General features: G+C 39.3%; 1 protein-coding gene across 1 annotated transcript; it reads left to right on the top strand.

Moving 5' to 3' along the window:
* Positions 1-491: 491 nt before the first annotated feature.
* On the top strand, positions 492-16,416 carry ghrhrl (growth hormone releasing hormone receptor, like; the record flags this gene model as incomplete). The annotated part of the gene is made up of 13 exons (XM_079221338.1): positions 492-545; positions 6,973-7,078; positions 7,624-7,731; positions 8,397-8,488; positions 9,152-9,255; positions 10,826-10,958; positions 11,114-11,267; positions 12,082-12,142; positions 12,504-12,573; positions 13,236-13,327; positions 13,988-14,117; positions 14,943-14,984; positions 16,315-16,416. The coding sequence occupies 13 exons, from the start codon at positions 492-494 to the stop codon at positions 16,414-16,416; spliced, it is 1,248 nt and encodes a 415-aa protein (XP_079077464.1).
* Positions 16,417-19,803: the final 3,387 nt, after the last annotated feature.

Below are 19,803 nucleotides of genomic sequence, written 5' to 3' on the forward strand. Positions count from 1 at the left end.
TGTGTGTGTGTGTGTGTGTGTGGGTGTGGGTGTGGGTGTGAGTGTGAGCCTGTTTGTGTGTTTGGCGACACTTTCAGCCTCATGAAAGCAGGGGGATGAATTTTGAGTATCTAACAAGCAGCAGCTCAGCAGCAGCTGTAAAGCTCTCTGGCCGAACGAGGAGCCATACCCGTGGCCTTCAAAATAAAACAGGCACGCCTCTCTTCACGATCTAGAAACCTCTGGTAATTCGACTTTCATCCTCCATCATAGTGTTGGAGGCAGTTCTTTGCAAGGCTTTGGAAATAAATGTAACTTATTTGCTTTCAGAGTCATTTCTGACCGATATTTTGCGAGTGGGGATTTTATTCTGAAAATACACACAGGACCTGCTACATTTTGATTGTTGTGTGCTTTACACAAGTTGTATCTCACACCTGAGCAGAGAGAAAGTGTCAGCATCCCGTCGTGCAGGAGTGCGTGCTGCAGTCTCGTTGGACTGAACCGCCGACATGTCCTGTCTCCACATCAGAGGGATCTTTCTCACTATGTGTTTGGCTTCAACTGTGAGTGATTTACTTTGATTCATTTAACCTTTGTCAATAGAGGAAAACAAATTATTAATTATTATTTTTGACACGTAGAAAACTTCAAGCTTTCCTTTGTTGTTTTAAAACCAAAACATTGCGAGCTATTTATGAGAGATGATGAATGAACAACTTAAACTATATATTTGAGAAAATGTATCTCGTGGTCCGTTCTCTTAATGTCTAGACTTGAAATGTATTCGACATATTCACGAGTTCAATGAGCTTTAATCAAAGACGAGCCTGTGTGCGTGCGTGCGCCTGTCGGACTGGGTGATAGTGCGCGCGCCCTGCACAGGTCCGCAGGAGTTTATTAGCGCACTGGTCTAAATGTATTTATAGGCGAGAATTAATGAGAATAACAATAACGTGTTTAGTGTAGCCCCACACACCATATACTTGTTTTGTGTAAAGTAATATTGATCTTTTATTATATTAAAATAAAATCAGTTTTTATATTTTAAATATATATTATAATATTTGTGGCAAAAGGCCGTAGATTAACTGGGTTTAGCTTCACGGCACAAAATATGAGGTGGTTTTGTTAGTCTCCTCATGTAATATCTTTTAATTTGGGACTATTTGTCTGCCAAAACAAGAGCTTTGAATTTAGTCGCCTCGGGCTCTGGGTAACTGTACTGTGTATTTTTTTTAGAGACAATGGATTTTTTATTTATCTATACATTTTCAGGGACAATGCACATTTATTAACCACTGCAAAGTGTCAGGCAAAATGGTAATTTCCAACTTTTCTACCTTAAATTAGTCATTAAAACAACAATAAAAGTTGAGTAGGCAAGCATCATGCGATGTATATAATAACAGATTTATCAGTTATAAATAAATAAACAAAGCATTATTTGCAATCCTAATGCATATATGATATATAATATAGATATGCTATTTTATCATTACTTTGTAATACTTTGTAATGTATTACTTTGTACTCGTAATTTACATTTCAGAGATAGGTTTGTATTTGTGGAGTTTGATACAAGTAACAGATAGTCTGATAGTACAGGTGACACACTGACACACACACACACACACACACACACACACACACACACACACACACACACACACACACACACACACACACACATTGGAATATGTTACCTGCATTTACTTCATGAACATGAGTTCTGTTTGCTGCTGTTACCACTTTATTTACTATCTGCAGTGTGTACAATCTGTCTCGGCAAATCAACGTGACGAAGCATGACAGCGGCAACAAACCACACACACGCACATCCACACGCCGACAGCCTTTTTCTTTTATCAACAGCTTTATAAAGTTATTATAGCACTGTCACCTTGCTAGTAATTTCCATAATAGAATAGAAATAGGAGAAGCAGGCAAACAGGTGGTATGATGATCAGCGTGACAGAGGGAGAATGGGAGCAGGGGAGACACTCATCACCATGTTCCACTTCAGTCTATTCACTTTCAATGCTCAGGACTGCAGAGAATTATAATGAACTGGGACCATAAACACACACAATCACGCATTGCATAATAAACAACAGTCACTACAAACAAGGCAACTAGCACATTGTCTCTTTTTAATGTTCAGATATGATTGGATTTTCGCACCTAAAGAAGCACCAGAGAGAGAGAGAGAGAGAGAGAGGGAGAAAACAATAGAAAATATGGAAGCTGTCTGATCATCTCTTTAGTCTTATGAATGAAACCTGAATTGTTTTACCAGCAGCCAGCAGGCAGTTGTCAGTTCAAGAATATTTGACATTTTGAAATGTGGTCATTCATTTCCAAGAGTTAGATCAACAGCAGTCTCATGTTTGGCTCGCTGCTTCCCTGTTTCTAATCTTTTGTGCTCAGTTAAGCTAATTAGTTGCTACTTAAAGCTTTATATAGCAAACATATGAGCATATACAATAAATATTCTCATTTCGCAAACAACCTAATAACCATATTTTCCAAAGTGATCCGTGCCTGTGATCTCTTTCTGATATCTGATTGTTTTATATTTTTCTCCCGTGCCACAGCACCATGGCAGAAGCATAAAAGTGCATCCTATTTGCTGTCAAAGATAAGGCAACATCTGCAAAGTGAGCCCAGTTTGATGGACACTTTTTGGTTCGTGGATAATGGGTTTCACCTCTCAGAGAGTATTTCTACAGCAGACTGCATACTAACCTGCCCGTGTGAAGGGACTTTTGGGTTTGCATTTAGTTTCATGGCTCATAGTACCCAGAGTCCCAGACCTACCTTATACGGCCCCACACCTCTCTCAAATGTTTCTTTCTGTTTCTTAGTGCCTTCCTTTATCCCATCGTGCACTGAAAATGCATGAGCATGTCATCAGCCACCCAGTCTTTTGCCTTGTTCCTCACCCCCTGCTCCTCAAAGCTTTGCTCTCGACTGCACACCATTCTTAGAATCAAATGTCTTTACAGTCTCCTCTTGCATGTAAATAGGGAAGCCATGTGTTGTACATCACACAAGCCCCCCCCCCCCCCCCCCCATCTAACACAGTGTGCCATTAAGCTGATGCTTTTGTGCGCTTTATAGTAACAATGCATGCATACGTGTTTCTGCTTTGAATGTAAATGCCCTAACTGTGGTGCTGTTCATCTCATGCTTGCTCAAACAATTAATTATAACAACACAGCCCCAGTTTAGCAGAGAACAATATACCTTTACATCTGTATACATGTTGCAGCTTGAAACACACTTGCTGCAAGACCTGGTATCTCAGCAGGAGGCAAGATAAACCCTTTTTTCACGGGTCCCTCGCCTCCCTTTGAACTGGCGCAGCAGTAATTACTTTGTAAATTGCGCGATGACACCTCTCATTAAATTATTGCCATTGTATTAAGAACAAAGAAGATTGGCAGCAGTCGGCTCAGGTTTCTTCCGTCACGTCTGTTCGTCCTTGATGGAGGGAGAGATGGTGCGGAGAGGTTGTACGCTTGTTCCTACTCATTTAAAGTTCCTGTGAGAAACTTTAAATGTTAATACAACCGTCTTCATTGAATACTGATGAGTCTACAGGATGTGACTTACACAAGTAAACACCATCAGTGAGAAGATTGGCTATTTCTATATAGTGCCAAATCAGACAAAATCACCCAGGTTCACCAGAAACTCAGGCAGCGACCGGCCCACTGAGGACCAAGCCAATACACAATGAAAAGTTCCTTACAGTAGCTTTAAAGAAAATAAAGGGAAACTTTTGTTTGCGTCTCACAACCGTTGGGAGGATTGTGTTCAATTCCAACTTGTGTTCTGTATTGGGTTTATTCTGAAGGTGGCAATTTCCCCACTGCAGGACTAATAAAGGATTATCTTATTTCATCTCATCTTACATAGTTGCCAAAGTGGTTTGTTATCCTGCACAAATGCAAGCTTATTTGTGCGTGTGTGTGCGTGACATGATGGACAAGTTCACACTTAAGACACAAAATGAGGAGAAAGGGCCGCGGTGATTGATTGCGTTGTAGGAACAGAAATGAAGTGTTTTGGTCCAATCCAATTTTCTATTCTATCTATTTTCACAGATACGGTCTTGACTGACTGTGCAGCATTTTTGGTTTAAATCCTTCAAATGCTCTGGCTTTTCCATTGATGAGAATCTCAAAGACAGACTGAGTTATGGCATATGGAGATAATAATCAATATGTCAAAGAAATGACTATGTTTGAATCTAAATATGTATCCCATTTTGAAACTCACAAATCTACATATTTTAATTCGTTGTCAAAAATATGTATATTTTGGACAAACATCCTGTTTATGCACTGCCATTACACGTTTGGCGATTTATTCTCAAATTAAGGAATGGTTTGGTTTTTCCAGTAACTACATGCCCTCACTCAGTTTAAATGATATGCACCACATTATGATAATAAAAAGCCTTATCTATGCAAGCCACATGCAGTCAGTGTAATTTCATAAACTGGCTCCAGGTGGGTTTGTAGATGTTGCTGTTTCACCCTCAGAGAAACTCATAGATCTTTTTACTGGAAATGTTTATAACGCACCACGGGCGCATCCTATTGGATGGCACTCAGATGGCTGTCGAGTGGGGGGAACCCTCCAGAGTGTTGGTGGTCCCAGAGGAATTGAGTCTCTGAAGCTTCTTTCATTATGAGTTCCATCAAGTGTTTCACAATGCGATGGAGCGAAGCTGAATCCAGCACAGAGGTCTGTGCAATGTGCCTATCAATAACGGAGAGGACTTCCTTACGGTTGCGTGTGCAACCTGTTGTGTTGTTCTCTGTGTTTTATTCATCTTTTTTTTTTTTTTACTGAAATAGCAGACTCAAAATGACTCAGCATGGAAAAAACTAAATGCTAAGCATTATGAAAATGAGTCATTCTGGAAATGGAGGGGCATCGTGATTACATATCTGCCTGTAAGTACCTCCATTTACTTTAATGCAAAATTTTAGCTTTTTGAGATACTTTTATTTTTCGTGATAGATTCTGCACCAGAACGGTTGCGTAATTGAAATCAAATTGTTATGTTTCTTTCCAAGTCAATGACTAATGTCTAACAATAATATGCCAGCAGCAATTCACATAAATACATATTTTCCAACATACAAGGACATCTCTTGTGTTTCCCTTGCATACATATAAAAGATCAAAAATCACAATGCAGAATGAAAGCAGATATTGTATTATGCCAAAATGTGGGGGTGAATTAAAAATAAGCAAATAGATTCTGTCAGTGGCAATACCATGCAAGACTTTTGACAACGCACATTGTTCGGCAGTATGCTTTCAAAGCTAACTAAAAGGCACCGACCTGCTGCTCTGACCTTTGCATTCAAGACCACCTAAGGTCCACAGCAGCATGAGATTAAATGAAATGATGCTTTAATTCAACCCAGTAAAGTTGAGCCCATTTACACAATATACTCCACTTATAGTACGGCCACCAGCTTTCTCCGCGAGCACAGGGAAATGATCTGTTTTATTGAATGTTTACAATAAATGTCACGTGGACTCACTTCTGACCTTTCTCTTCTTCTGCATACCAATCATCTGGAAACCCATGAAAATGACCCATTCTGACTAACTCAAGCGTTATATGTATATCCATACTGTGCTTCAAACCCTGAGTAAGTAATGCTTCCTTCTACTGATTAAAGCACGGCCCTCCTTCTCTCTCTACAACATCTGGCGTAATAGCGGAAGTGTTCAAAAACACATTACATTTATATCGAACCAAAATGGAAGGAGTGTCTGTCCTTCCAATTTTCTCAACGAACGTTCATCCGATTTAGTTCACACGTGGCGGGTGTATTGCTAAGGACCCAAGGAAGTGCAGTGTAGAGTGTGATCTCTTGAGATCTACTAGAATGTGTGTTTTAGTATTGAAACATTGTAGTGTACTGAGAATGGGATGCCTATTAACTGTTGCACTGCCGAGCGGCATGCTGGGTACAGCTCGCTAAGGAGGAGCAGGGTCGATTGTGAAGTTACTTGTTCTGAGCAGCTCTCGAGTCATGACAGTCTTGTCATCTATCGGTGCTTACTTCCTCCTTCCACCCTCTTCCCTGCGTTAAACTCCAACATCCACCTTACTTATGTACTATATATGTGTGTGCAATAGGATGAATGTGAAATGTCTTTCTTACACTGTGATATTTTCTCTTGTTTCTTTTATATATCTATATGCGATTCTTTTTTATCCATTGTGAACTTTTTATTATCGAACTGTTGTGTAGCGTCAGCTATAGACGATACTTGATTGTAGTTTATTACTACTGCACTTTGGCATGACCTTTTCCTCTAGGACACTTAGCCTGTACATTCTGGCAGGGGGACAGACAATGGAAATCAGCCTTGTGGCTGTAATTGGGTGCATTTACATTTTAATTTAAAGTGTTCATCAATGTACATTGTCCCTCTCGAACAAATACAAACTAAATGAAACATCAGTCCTTTTCACTCCCAGAAAAAAATGCTCTTAATGTCTTAGTCTGAGATCAATGTCAGTCAAAGGCAAATGCAGTTATTCTGTTTGTATTTGGCATCAGGAAACGAAGGGATGAGGAGCGGCGGAATAACAGAAGGACCTCCGAGCGGCTCAAAATGAATGGAGCGCACAGTTGTCGGGGCCAGGACTGTATGTGTCCTTTGGAACAAATTCATTTAATGAATGGTCTGAGCTTTCCCTCTCTGTATGCTATAGTGAAAGACCATTTTACTTAATGCCACTGACAGAAATAGACTGAAAGGTTACTGTTTTAGTGGGAAAGCATTTCCCGCTGAAGGCAAAATGACTCACTGCCCTTTAGAGATTGATGTACACGTGACACAGAATGCCTTTTTCTATGGAGTTACAGAGCGAGTGGTCACTGTGTCCTCAGCATGAATGTCTATATATTGAATCGATCATCCCTTCCTTCCCTTCTTTCTTACCTTCAGGCTTTGTCAAGCCTGCACCCTGAATGCGAGTTCATATTTCAGCTGGAGAAGGAGGAACGCCACTGCCTTCAGCACATTGCAGAGCAGGGCAACAGAAGCACAGAAGGTGTGTTTTCCATTTTCGAAATCACTCTGCAGCCGGAACTCATATAAATCCGGGTGTGGCTAATGAAATACATTGAAAATGCTGTGATTAAGTACAAGTCTAAGCTGGAATAAATGCTTCTCAGAGAATCATCAGTTGACAGGTCGCCCCCAACTGCAGAATTAAAAAGGGTTATCTGTCACTGTGATGGATTGGTAGAGAATACCATTAAGGATAGTTTCATACGATTTATGGATGTAATCTATCTCAAGATAAATGTATGGGTTGAAGATCAACACTACTTCCTCATTGATGTCTTAAAACAATTTGGACAGAGGCGGATGTTATGGCTCTGAGGTGTGTCGTTGTGGGATTCACCCCCTTTAGCTCAACTGTATCTTCATGAGAATATATTTAAACCGTGTGCATTTTCAAGGGTGGTGCATGACTTTGCATATAAATGTATGTTTATGTAATCTCTCTTCTGATTAACAACCCTGACAGACAGACACACACCGACCGACCGTGCTGTTTAATTAACCTTCTTTCTTCTTCTACAAAAAAAGGTTGTCAGCCGTTCTGGGATGCAGTCGCCTGCTGGCGTCATGCAGCCGTCGGGGAATCGGTCCAAAGAGCTTGCCCTGCCGTCTTTTCCCTTTTCAAAAACAACACAGGTGACTAAAGGATCACATGGTGAAGGAAGGGGGTGAGTAGGGTGTTCGGGCTGAGATAATGACGACAGCAGCGTTTTCACCAGTGAGTCAAAAAGGTTAACTTGCTGCTCTAATGAAAGCAAAGGGTGTTTTCTTTTTGTTTCTTGATTTTTATCTTATACAGTATCATGGATCAGGCTTGCTAGATTGTCACAGGAATCTGAAATCAAAGTAGTTTGTCTTTACAGGTAAATTAGCAGATTTGGGTCTAGGCAGATTGTGAAACCCACATAAATGAAAACTAAATTAGACAAAGTACCTTGATATGTTAGGGGTAAGAATATACAACAGTGTCAAAATGAGACTAATAGTCTCCAGCCACACTATTGGCCCTATGACCGTGGCTGTATTTAGGTGGTGTACAGTGGTGCTTTGAGCTAAATGCTAATGCTGCATTCATGTCATAACGGATGGATGTAAAGATGGGAAAGATTCTCATGTTCACAACAAGCGAGTGGTCACGACTATCGGAGTATTCAATGAGGCTGCATGATCACAGCGTTGGTTGTGGAAGGGACAGATTTACATTGTGGCTAAAAACACCAAACATTCAATTTCTATCTCTTGACAAGTTGTTGAATCTATTCTGAGGATGATCTTTTTGATACCTTGACCTTTCACCTCAGGTTCAGTGAGCCGTAACTGCACCAGAGGAGGCTGGTCCAGAGCTTTCCCACCGTACCACATCGCCTGCAGCGTGGATGATGACATACCCGAGGTGAGAGCTTCTGGGGCGCGGCAGATAAAGAGGAGAATGAAGAACTAGAGAGCACAGAGGTCAGAGGTCAGGACGAGAGGAGATGCAACCAGGACAAGGACAAACAGAAGCAAAGACAAATAAAGACATTAACAGACCAAACAAGCTACAAAAAAAGAAAAACGTACAATGTTACAATTTTTGTGCAGCCTGTCAGACTTTGTTTCTTTTTGGGGAATATATGTATATCAGGTAATAGCTGAAATTATCTTATCCCACAAAGAGAGAATGGTGCTTAATCGTGCGTTCACTTTTGGTGCAATATAGAACTACTGCTACAGATCTTTTGTCCGGAGTTTAAAAAAAGACCAATTAAGTCTTCCAATAGGACGGTGGATAGCCACAAATTACAAGTTCTGATGTAATTAAGAAGCTTTCTATGTACCTGTGTGAGTTGATTCAGTCGTCTGCTCAGCCAGTTATACTGCTATTTGACTCAGAATATGGAGAAAGCTTTCTTGCTCTTATGCCACCTTCATCTCTTCAGTACGGCTGAGCTTGTCGGCAATTTGCTGTCATTTTGAGAGATTAAATTCATTTAAGGCCTCACAGCATTTGGAAAAGCCTCGACGCTGGAGTACAACATCCTCTTATACAAAATCTTCCTTCTCCTCTTGCTTTCAGATGGAGCAATCATACTTTGCCACAGTGAAGCTGATATACACCGTCGGCTACAGCCTCTCTCTCGTGGTGCTGGCTGTTGCAGTGTTGATCCTGTTGCTCTTCAGGTAAGAAGAGATGACGTTAAAATATGTCGTGGTTTGTCCAGAGAGAAGACACACAGACTTTAAATTATCATTTTTCATCAGTAACCACCAGTGCATTCAAGGCCATTTCATTTACCATAGAGAGAGCCAAGCAATAGCAATCACAACAATATTGTTTTACTGTAAACAAAAAAAGATTATTCCACGGCACCTAAGTCCCGGGTCTAATAAAACACCTTTAATAATGTCTGACCCTCACTCAGTTTTTGGGGCCTTTGTTTGGGTCTTTTGCTTGGACACATTTAAAATGATGTTCGCATGCATTTTATTAAAGGAATAGTTTGCCATTTTGGGAAATGTCCCTGCGTTTTTGACACCACTTGTACGGTAAAAGCAGGTGATTATTTTATCTTAGCATGCAGACTTAACTGGAGGAAGCATCTAACCGGACCCTGTCAAAAGTCCACCAGCCAACACCTAAATTTGACTTACACACAATATATCTTGTTTATTTAATATGTACCCCGACATGAATATAAAAACGATAAATTGCATGACATAAATTATTCATATAGCGTACACACGGAAAAAGATTGCCAGCCTTCTCAGCTAAGTCTTGCCAAGAAAGCAAATAAGCATATATCCCATTGTACTTTTCTTTTAAAGATGAGGAGCGGTGCTATTGTAAGATGTCATTTTGAAGCTACTCACCTTGTAAACACAAACCAAGCATTACTGTAATGAAATCAGTTCCGTCATGTTATGACGCAAGAAAAGGACCATCATGTTCTTTTCTTTAATCCCTTACGTGCTTTTCCTTTATCTGTGTAGTCACTCTCAGTACCAATTCTTTCTGTATTGGATTTGGACCCTCGTTGACATGGGTCAACAGGTGCTATACGTCCACTTAGCAACTGATTGTCACAATGTCAATCATTTCCTCACCTCTCCGCATCACTCAGCTCTGTGGGTTGCTGGATTAAAAGAAGTAGGAACGTGTAGGACAATAAAACCGCTCAATTAATGGTTCCTTTTTTCTCTGTGCAGCTGGTGTGCAGTTCCATAACTTCCATCCATTTTTGCATTTGTATTCATTGTCTTAGTTCCTCTTACTGTGCTTTTTTAATTTAGTTGCTAACTAGTTTTTATTTTTTTTTACATCAGCTGCCTATCAAGAACCATGCACACCAAGGCATTATGGGTATTAGTTAGGGTGTGACAATGTAGTGTGATGCAAAACATATTTGACTTTTATAGGCCATTTTGGTGCAATAGACCAGTGGTTCTCAAAAAAATTTAAAAAATAAATATATATTTAAAATTAGCATGAATTCAAAAATCCTTTAAAATAGTTATTTAATAAATATTCAATACTATAAGTGTAAGTTCTTAAACTTATTTGTATATATTCTATATTAAATCAGACACTGATGGCACAGTGCTGTTGCATTGCTTTTTTAACCCAAAATGCTTTGCGCTGGTTAGTTGGTACTTGCCTGAAAAGAAATTCCACAAGGGTTTAAAAAAGGTTGAGAACCACTGCATTAGACAACACTACAGTGTATGTATTACTCGCATGATCTTTCAACAGGAGGCTGCGTTGTGCCAGAAACTTCATCCACATCCAGCTTTTCGTCTCATTTATCCTGAAAGCTGTGGCTGTGTTCATAAAGGATGCAACTCTGTTCTCAAGTGACGACACCAACCACTGCACCCTTTCCACGGTGAGAACAAGAGGCTCATGGTTGTATTAAGAAATCTTCACAGGGCAGATTCCTCATGCCTCTGATTGCATAACAACTGTACACTTCCCTCCTACTATTCCCCCCTTGCGACTCACCCTATGTCCTTCTTTTCCTTCCTGTCTTTTTCTGTCCAGTTTGCCTGTAAGGTCTCTGTGGTCTTCTGTCACTACTGTGTAATGTCCAATTTTTTCTGGCTCCTGGTGGAGGCGCTTTACCTCAATTCCCTGCTGCTTTCGTCCTTTTATCACAGCCTTCGATGCCTCTGGGGCTTCAGCCTGCTGGGATGGGGTGAGAGATCTTGACATGTGATTACCTCGACATTTGTTAAGCCGAGCTTCAGACTTCTTTGTGTCTATTCTGCAGCTAATACATTATGTGTATGTCTTTTCGGCTATATTATTATAAAAGTCACATAAGCAGTTTTGCAGTTTCAAATATATTATTAAATGTATATTTACTTTAGGTCTCCACAGTATTACTCACTAGAGAAGTGTTTACCTTTAATTACTTCCAAATAGCATGTATTATTAAATACCAAACATAGTGTAGCAATATATCACACCTACCACTCTCATCAACATCCTGCCAAGTGGGTCAAGATAACAATGGGAGGGCCAAACAGAATTATGCTTTGTTATCCAAAATCAGATAACTGATTTCAAACCTATTGAGCTGAAGAGTTTTTATTGCAGTTCTGTGATTCGAGAGATTCACATCTGCCTTTAGGTACAACAAGCAGCAGACAGATATCCCCAACGGAATATTTTAAAACAGCCAGAAACTCTCCTGGCTCGATTCGTCAGTAACAAACTGAATACAAGTTTACATCCATGTGGCAGACTCGACTAATGGATTTGATTATGTTTGTGTGTTGGATGTTGTTACCCCTTAAGTTCAATGAATATACAGGAATGTGTCCTAGCGGTGGCAAGGGAGGAACATGTTTCTGTCGACGTGTCGTGCATAGAGCCTCTGAAATATTTAATTGATTTGAATTCAACAGGCTCACACATTATATAACTATCTAATTAAGACTCAACCATCTCAGTGGGTATTGATTGCATTTAGTTGACATTATGTTTGCTATTCTGCCTCTCCGCAGGTGTGCCTGTGCTATTCATCATCGTGTGGATTGGATCCAGGGTGTATTTTGAGGACACAGAGTTTGTATAAACTTCCTGAACCACTTATATCTCAGCAAGCACAGTTATTTAAATATATATATATATATAGATATACTATATCTGTATATATATATATGTACAGACATAATGACCAACAGAACCACAGTGTATGGAATTTTCTTAAAGTGTAATGATATACAGCTTTTTGATGAAGAAACACACCCGTAGGTGTACCTTTTACACCTTGAAACTATTTTTGTAAAAATTTGCACTCACTTTGTTACAATTTGCAGGAGTTGATTTTTATTGTACGGTCAGTTGAAGTCATTGTACATCAAACCTTTAAAGAACTTCTGCAGACCGACTAAAGAGCACATTTCAAAATCGTCTTCCTCTCTAGATGTTGGGACATCAACGAGGACTCGCCCTACTGGTGGATCATCAAGGGACCAATTGTTATGTCTATTGCGGTAAATGCTCTCATTGTGAGACAAAGAAAACTGTTAGTTATGCACCCAGCAGATTAGAGATGGTTTCAGAGTAATTGTTTGGAAAGAAATGTATTTGTTGCATGTGTAAGGGCCTCAGGGTAAGAGTAGTGGCTGGCATCTACATTCCAGCCAGAAGGCTCCACCCACTCCTCGTCAGGGGAGCGTTGAGATCAGGTGTGGGAAGAGACACACCTGATCCTGATCTCCTCGTCAGGGAGGTAAAAAAAGCAGAGAGACATGCGACAAGAGAAGAAGAGAGGCTTCTCCTCTTCATGAAGGAGATTAAGTCGGCTAGCGGCCCGGCTGATATAGTTTAACCCCAGTTGGTGTAGTGAATTGATAGAGCTCTGGACTGAGCTACGTTTTCAGTTCTTTTGTGTTTGTTTAATTAAATTCCTTTAAAACCTGCAGAACTGACTGCCTGCGATTGCTGCGCTGCCCTAACTTCTGTGCCCTCTGTACCGCCCTGTTCCACATGTTTGAATAGATAGACGGTCAAAAACTGTCCTCGTCAATTATGCACTAGGCTGCCCATATTGTTGCCATGACATTCAATAATTACCTTGTTGTACAGGACATTTGACATTTTCTGTCATTAAAGCTTAGCATTTTTGTTGTGATTTTTTTTTTTAAATCAACAGCTCAATTTCATCCTCTTCATGAACATCATCAGAATCCTGATACAGAAGCTGAATCCTCGGCTGATCCACTTCAATAACTCCTCTCAGTACAGGTGATGTAGACCCATGTAGACACGGTGTGGGTGGCTGAACTCGGCACTGATACAGTTTCTCATACTTTAGTCATTACAGCATGTATTGCTTTTATCAGATTTTGCTTTCATCTTTTTCTCACACGGTCTTGCTTTTTCGAAGGACTTTATTTATCTTGAACTGTTAAGCTTTTACAGTCTGATGGTAACATTTTCGAGTATCTTTTCACTGTGGTTGATACTTTGATAAGTAGACACTTTGATGTAGAGGGTGATGCAATTTGCATGAAAACTTTTGATGCTCCACAGTGGGCAATGTATTATTCATTCAGTCACTACTGAATGTCAAACTAGTCAGTCTTGCGTCTAGTTCTCCGATTCCCAGAATTGGAATTTCTATTTGAAACTGGATCTAAATTAAGTAACATCATTTGAATGCATATCCGGATCTTATAAAAGACATATCAAAGACATGCAAATTGAGTGATGCTTGACTAATTGCACCAGGTAGATTGATCTGTTCCCCTGATCAAAAAGAAAACATTACCTCGGCGCTCATATTTTGTTACCCTCACTTTGAATCATGCACCTGCTGCTGCGACCTTTCCACTCATGAACAGAGTCTGCATACTGTAGCTTCACCTCCTGCATCGTGTTTCTTTCCTTCCTTCTGTGCAACAGACGCCTGACTAAGTCCACTCTCCTCCTCATCCCGTTGTTTGGGACTCATTACATGGTCTTCAATTTTCTGCCTGACTACTTCAATGTTAACTTGCGCCTCTGTATTGAGCTGTGCATTGGATCCTTCCAGGTACACACACACACACACACACACACACACACACACACACACACACACACACACACACACACACACAACATTCTGACACATATATCCTCTGTTATGAGTAGCCCAGGAATGGAAAGCTGTTTTTGTTTTGTCTTTGTCATGTTTTTCTTGTGTAGCAAATGGGCTAAAATATTATTTTTAATCCCTCATTGTTGTTGAGATATTAAAATCTGGACCAGCATGGCTTAAAATATTATCATAGACATTTCCCCTTGAACAAGAGCTTTAATACCAAATTCTCATTAGATAAAATGCTTTCGAAGATCACTAGTTATATGTGAATATAAGAATAAGTTAATTAGTGGGAAAGGGCTGTGCCGGTTTACTGGTCAGCTCTCCAAATTGTAATTGGCCTCTGCTTCCTGAATCCAAATTAATTAGGCACAAAAGTTTCATATATGTCTGGAATATACTTGGAACAAAAGTTCCCAAATCACAGTAACGCAGGCTTTGTTTATAAAAGAGGTGAAACAAGTAAGTCAATTTTTTTTCTGAATGTTTTTGTATTATTATAAAAAGAACGGCAGCAGAGTGTAGAGCCTTCTCCTTTAGATCGCACAGCCATGTGTTATTGAGATATACATCCATAACGGTTCATTATTCCACTTGTTTGCTGCTGTGAAGGAAACATAATAGAGTTTCTTGATCTATGTTTTATTCTTTAGCCTGTCAACTCTCATTTGTCATCTAATTTTTAAGCTTCATCTTACGCTTAAGCTTAATCTTCACACGAGCAACCTAATGGTGCGGTCCTAAACGTTAATGATTAAACCATCTCTCTTACAGGGGCTCCTTGTCTCGATTCTCTATTGCTTCCTCAATCAAGAGGTCAGTACAACCCACAGCACTCTCAAGCATTTACCATAACATATTCAACAAAGCACTCAGATGTTTTACAGCTCTACGTTGCATAATACACATGTGTACCCAGATCACATAGCAGTGAGGGTTGAGTGGTTCACAGTTGTCAGGGATTAAAAAGCAAAATAATTTGCACCTCTCTTTCCCTCGTTGCATAAGGGAAGGCCCTCAAGCCCTGATGTAAGCGCCAAGGTTTATATGAGGCCTTTCCAACCTCACACAGTCTGGGTTTAATATTCTGTACACAATAACTCTAAGCTTACGTTCATCTGTTTGCGGCTTTAGGGCCTCATGGGTAGTACTTGGAAATCACTTAATCTTCAAATAGATTCATGGATTAGCTAATTTAATCTACATCCTCTTGTAGATTATTAACTAAAAGTGGATTATCCATGATTAATATTCTGATGCCACAGGAAATGTATATCCAATGCTTCATACATTTTCACGATACCCCAATAACATGTCATATATATATATATATATATATATATATATATATATATATATATATATATATATATATATATATATATATGAATTTGCTTGATATCCAATAAAAGGATGTCTGTGATGGAAGGGGAACTAAATATTGAATTTAATGTTCAACTTCTATTGAAGTATTTTTGTCCTCTTTTTTAAGTATAAAGAAATAGCTTGGTGAATAGGCTGGAAACAAAGGGGAAAGCTAGCCATGCTCTGTCCAAGGGTTAAAAAAATTAAATTACTCGCACTCGAAAACACGATAGTATACGTTATATAACTTATTTAAAAAATCCATACAAACACAAAACCAGGGGTTCTCACCCTTTTTGAAACTTAACTCACACTTCTGATTGTTTAAAATACATTCTGAGGACTGTTAAAAAAAATCATTCAAGTCCAGTTCAGAAGTTTCTGTGGTGGTGTGAGTTTAATGAAGCATGCCGGCACACCGGTGAACTTACCGACACAGGGCAAATCTGAGCCGGTGAGTTGAACCAGAGAAAATGATAAGGAAGCGTTTGCTACATAATGGTGTAAATGGGAGAGAACAAAAGGATAAGGGAAGACCATGAGCAGACATACTGTAATTACAAGTGGTAACAAAAGGCAGGAAGGACAAACAGTTGGCATTTGACCAGTCAAGGGGCCAAAACAGGAAGTAGCAGTACGTCTGCACTGCCCAAATGTGTATTCTTCATCAGGACCACCTTTCCAAACATAGTTCTTTAAATAAATACAGTTACAACGGCATCATCTTACTCGTTTGAAAGCATCCTAATGCTTTCTGTCTATGTTTGTGTGTGGTCGACAGGTCCAAAAAGAGGTCCACATGCAGTGGCTGAGGTGGCAGGAGCGGAGCTACGGTGTGGTGTCACCCGCTGCTAAAGACAGCCAGATGGACACGCCCTTCTAGTGGCCGCCCTCACCCTCATCCTATAGGTCTTCTGCCAACTGGACTTCCATTGAGGACTGCTTCTGAGCATGTCGCTGCCTGCAAAGGGCTGCACAGCACACACAATACCAGTGATTGTCGGCCATGTCTGAACGTTTTCATTCCAAACTCAATGATAGACTTTTTTTACCGGCTGCGCTCCTTCTGCCGGATTAGAGGAACCGGTGTGAACTTTCCAATGGGGAATGATTCTGAGAGATCATGACATTTTGCACATTTCAATACAGATCCTGTGAATTTCATATGCTTTTCCCATAAGACACTGTGACAACAATTTGAGGAAGATCAGAGGACTTACTGGTCAAAGTAAAGAATGCAAACTTTGCTGAGCCAAGAATTTAGCTGAAAGATGAACCATCACTTTGCAAGTAAATAGTTTCACCTGGTATACCTATTAACCAACAAAAAAATACACTATTTTGTTGATTGTACATTTTATGTACTCACTATGTTCTGAAGACGCTAAAGTAATATACGGTATATTGAAATGTGTTGCCTGTTGAACATGTGATATCTAGACATTTTCTTATAAGTGCCATACAAGTGATCCACCACTAGCTGATCATTACAAAATATTATTTGACATTCATATTATTTACTGATATTATCACATTGTATTACATAAGTCATATAATATAATTAACATTATCTCACGATGAGCACTGATGGATTGTAATGAGTTGCTTTCTTCATACTTCAAATGCTTTTATGTGGTATTTATATTTGTTTATTTATGTTTATACATCAGGCTCAATGTAAACATGTAGTTACTTAATTGAAGCTTAATGAATAAACATATTAAAGATGATTCGTGATGGTAAGAAGGGACACTAGCTGCTCGTGTTCTTTTTGGGGGGGGAGAGTGAACAACTGCTTACTCTTGAACTTAAATAACTCGTTGAGCTGCGTCACCGTAAACTTGCATGTTGTATTCTGTCTTGTGGGCGAAAGAGATCTCTACCGCCACGTCTTAAATATCAATATGTATGATGCTAACCTATTGTACAGTGTTATGAACTGCATGGTTATATAAAGAATGATAAATCAGGATATATCATTCCCATAACCACTACATTTGCATTGGATCTCTTTTTGTGAGTATTCTTTATGTATGTACTGTTCTTGTCCAGATAACAAGTAATGCACAATATTTTATCACTGCCCACTTTTACAGCATCCACAACCCTCTTGTTACATTAGTTTATTTAATGTAAACAACACGTTTACCTAAAACTGAATATATACAACTAAGTCCCTGTTGGTTCATACTCACTTTTCTCTGTTGTTGCATTCGGATGTTGCTGCTCTCTGTGATGTTTTAATACCTTGTGAAAAAACAGGTTCCTGCAAGTTAAGAGCATAAACGTTTGTTTACTTTGTATGTCTCTCTGTAATCTCTTTCACAAAATGAAATAAAATCCATTTAACAATATTAATAGCTTCATATTGTGTATGTTATATTCCACATTGTATTGTTAAGCTTATTTAGATAGCTCTTAAACTGCGAAATAGTGTGTACATGATCCTGGTTGTGGAGAGGAAAAACATTACACATTATTAGAAGATATTTAATGGTTTCCAATGGGGAAAAGCAAATTAAACCATCATAACCCACTGGGTCCTTGACATCTGCATAAAAACAATTACCGACCTTTAAAAAGTCACACCTACAAGCACAAAAATAAACAACTGTTTTTGCATACGAATAATACACATTTTTTTATTTGCACTTTGCTTTTGTTTGCTATGATTTCAATAAAGCTTCCATCCTTGTTTAGTGTGCATCTCACATAGAGAGCATTTTGACTTCTAAAGATGGGGGACACAGTTCTTAGTGCAGGCTCAAATCCTCAAAAGGGCTTTAGATTTTCAGATACCCCCAGACGAGGTAAAACAAAACATGACAATTGTGTTTTTTTATAATTTGATGATGGTTGTAACACAAATATTTTATCCAACAAAATACAGCAAGTATAGAATGCCCAAAACATCTTAACATATCATAAACATGCCATAAAATAGCCTAGTATCATAGTGTGCCATTAGAAGTTAATAGAACAAAAGATATGAGTATATTTTTTTATCAGAAAAAAGACTATTAGTATAATATGTTATGTTATTCGGAGACACAGTATAATATGCCATGAAAAATGCATAGTATAGTATGCCATAAACACTGTCTTTCAAAATTCATAGTATAGTATATCATACAAATTTCATAAAAAATCATACTAAAGTATGTCTGAAAAATTAGAATAACGAATACAAAATTAATTTGATGTAGTATTTTATGAAAAGTCACAGTTTTGTTCGCCATATAGTCCACCCAACCAACAAATGTTGATAAATAATATAATTCATGTTTATTTAATTAGTATTTATGAGCACACTACTGCGTTTCTCGTCGCTCCTTGCTCACATACAGTCTTTGACTTCACTACTACCACTTTGACTGCTGGCTAAAATATTCCCATGACCACTTTGACCTCCATGATGTTCCCCGGCTGGCCGAGCCCCCTGCCTGCCTCATCATGACCTCTCCGTCAGGGTTCACAGCAGGGCCGAGTCCCATAGCGGTCTGTGGGCCCTGACTGCTGCTGCTCTTTAGCGGCGATTTGGGATTCGCGCAATGGGAAGTGCAGAGGTCCCGGACAGGATGTGGAGCTGCAGCGTACAGCCCCCCAGCATATTGACACAGAGCTGCCTCGCGTCTGCACGATCCAGCATCTGGAGAAGATAAGGAGGATCCTCCTGACATCTGGATAACTCGCTGCCTGGCCGTCTGTGTCCAACGCGTTCATACGCGCGAGCAGACCTCCCCCCGGTAAGTCTGTTACACTTTTTACTCAGTTTATGTATCGCATCATTTCCCTATAAGTTAGTTCCGCGGACGTATTTATTTATAGTTTTTTCAGACTATATTGCTGCGAAAGTTTTCTATAGACAGCGCAGCTTTTCATATTTTCATATAACTGACTTAATGTAAAACATGGAGCTGTATTCAGCTGCTGTGAGTTTCTTTTGTTCTGTGTAGACAGCCCAGGGTGATGTTAATAACAGGGTGCTCATCTTACCCCTATGTTGTTGTGCCTGCCTGGACATGCACTGTATGGCTGCTGTGTGTGTCTGCTGCACACAACTCATATACGCAGGCCTACATGTTCACAAACTCATTCACGCTCATAGATTGAGATATATATATATATATATATATATATATATATATATATATATATATATATATATATATATATATATATATATATATATATTCTTTATTCATCCCCAAGGGGAAATTTGTTTGTCACAGTAGCAAGACACAATAATAACAGAAATTGAAAGATACTC

Source organism: Taurulus bubalis (assembly GCF_910589615.1).
Source record: "Taurulus bubalis genome assembly, chromosome: 7".
NCBI lineage: Eukaryota > Metazoa > Chordata > Actinopteri > Perciformes > Cottidae > Taurulus > Taurulus bubalis.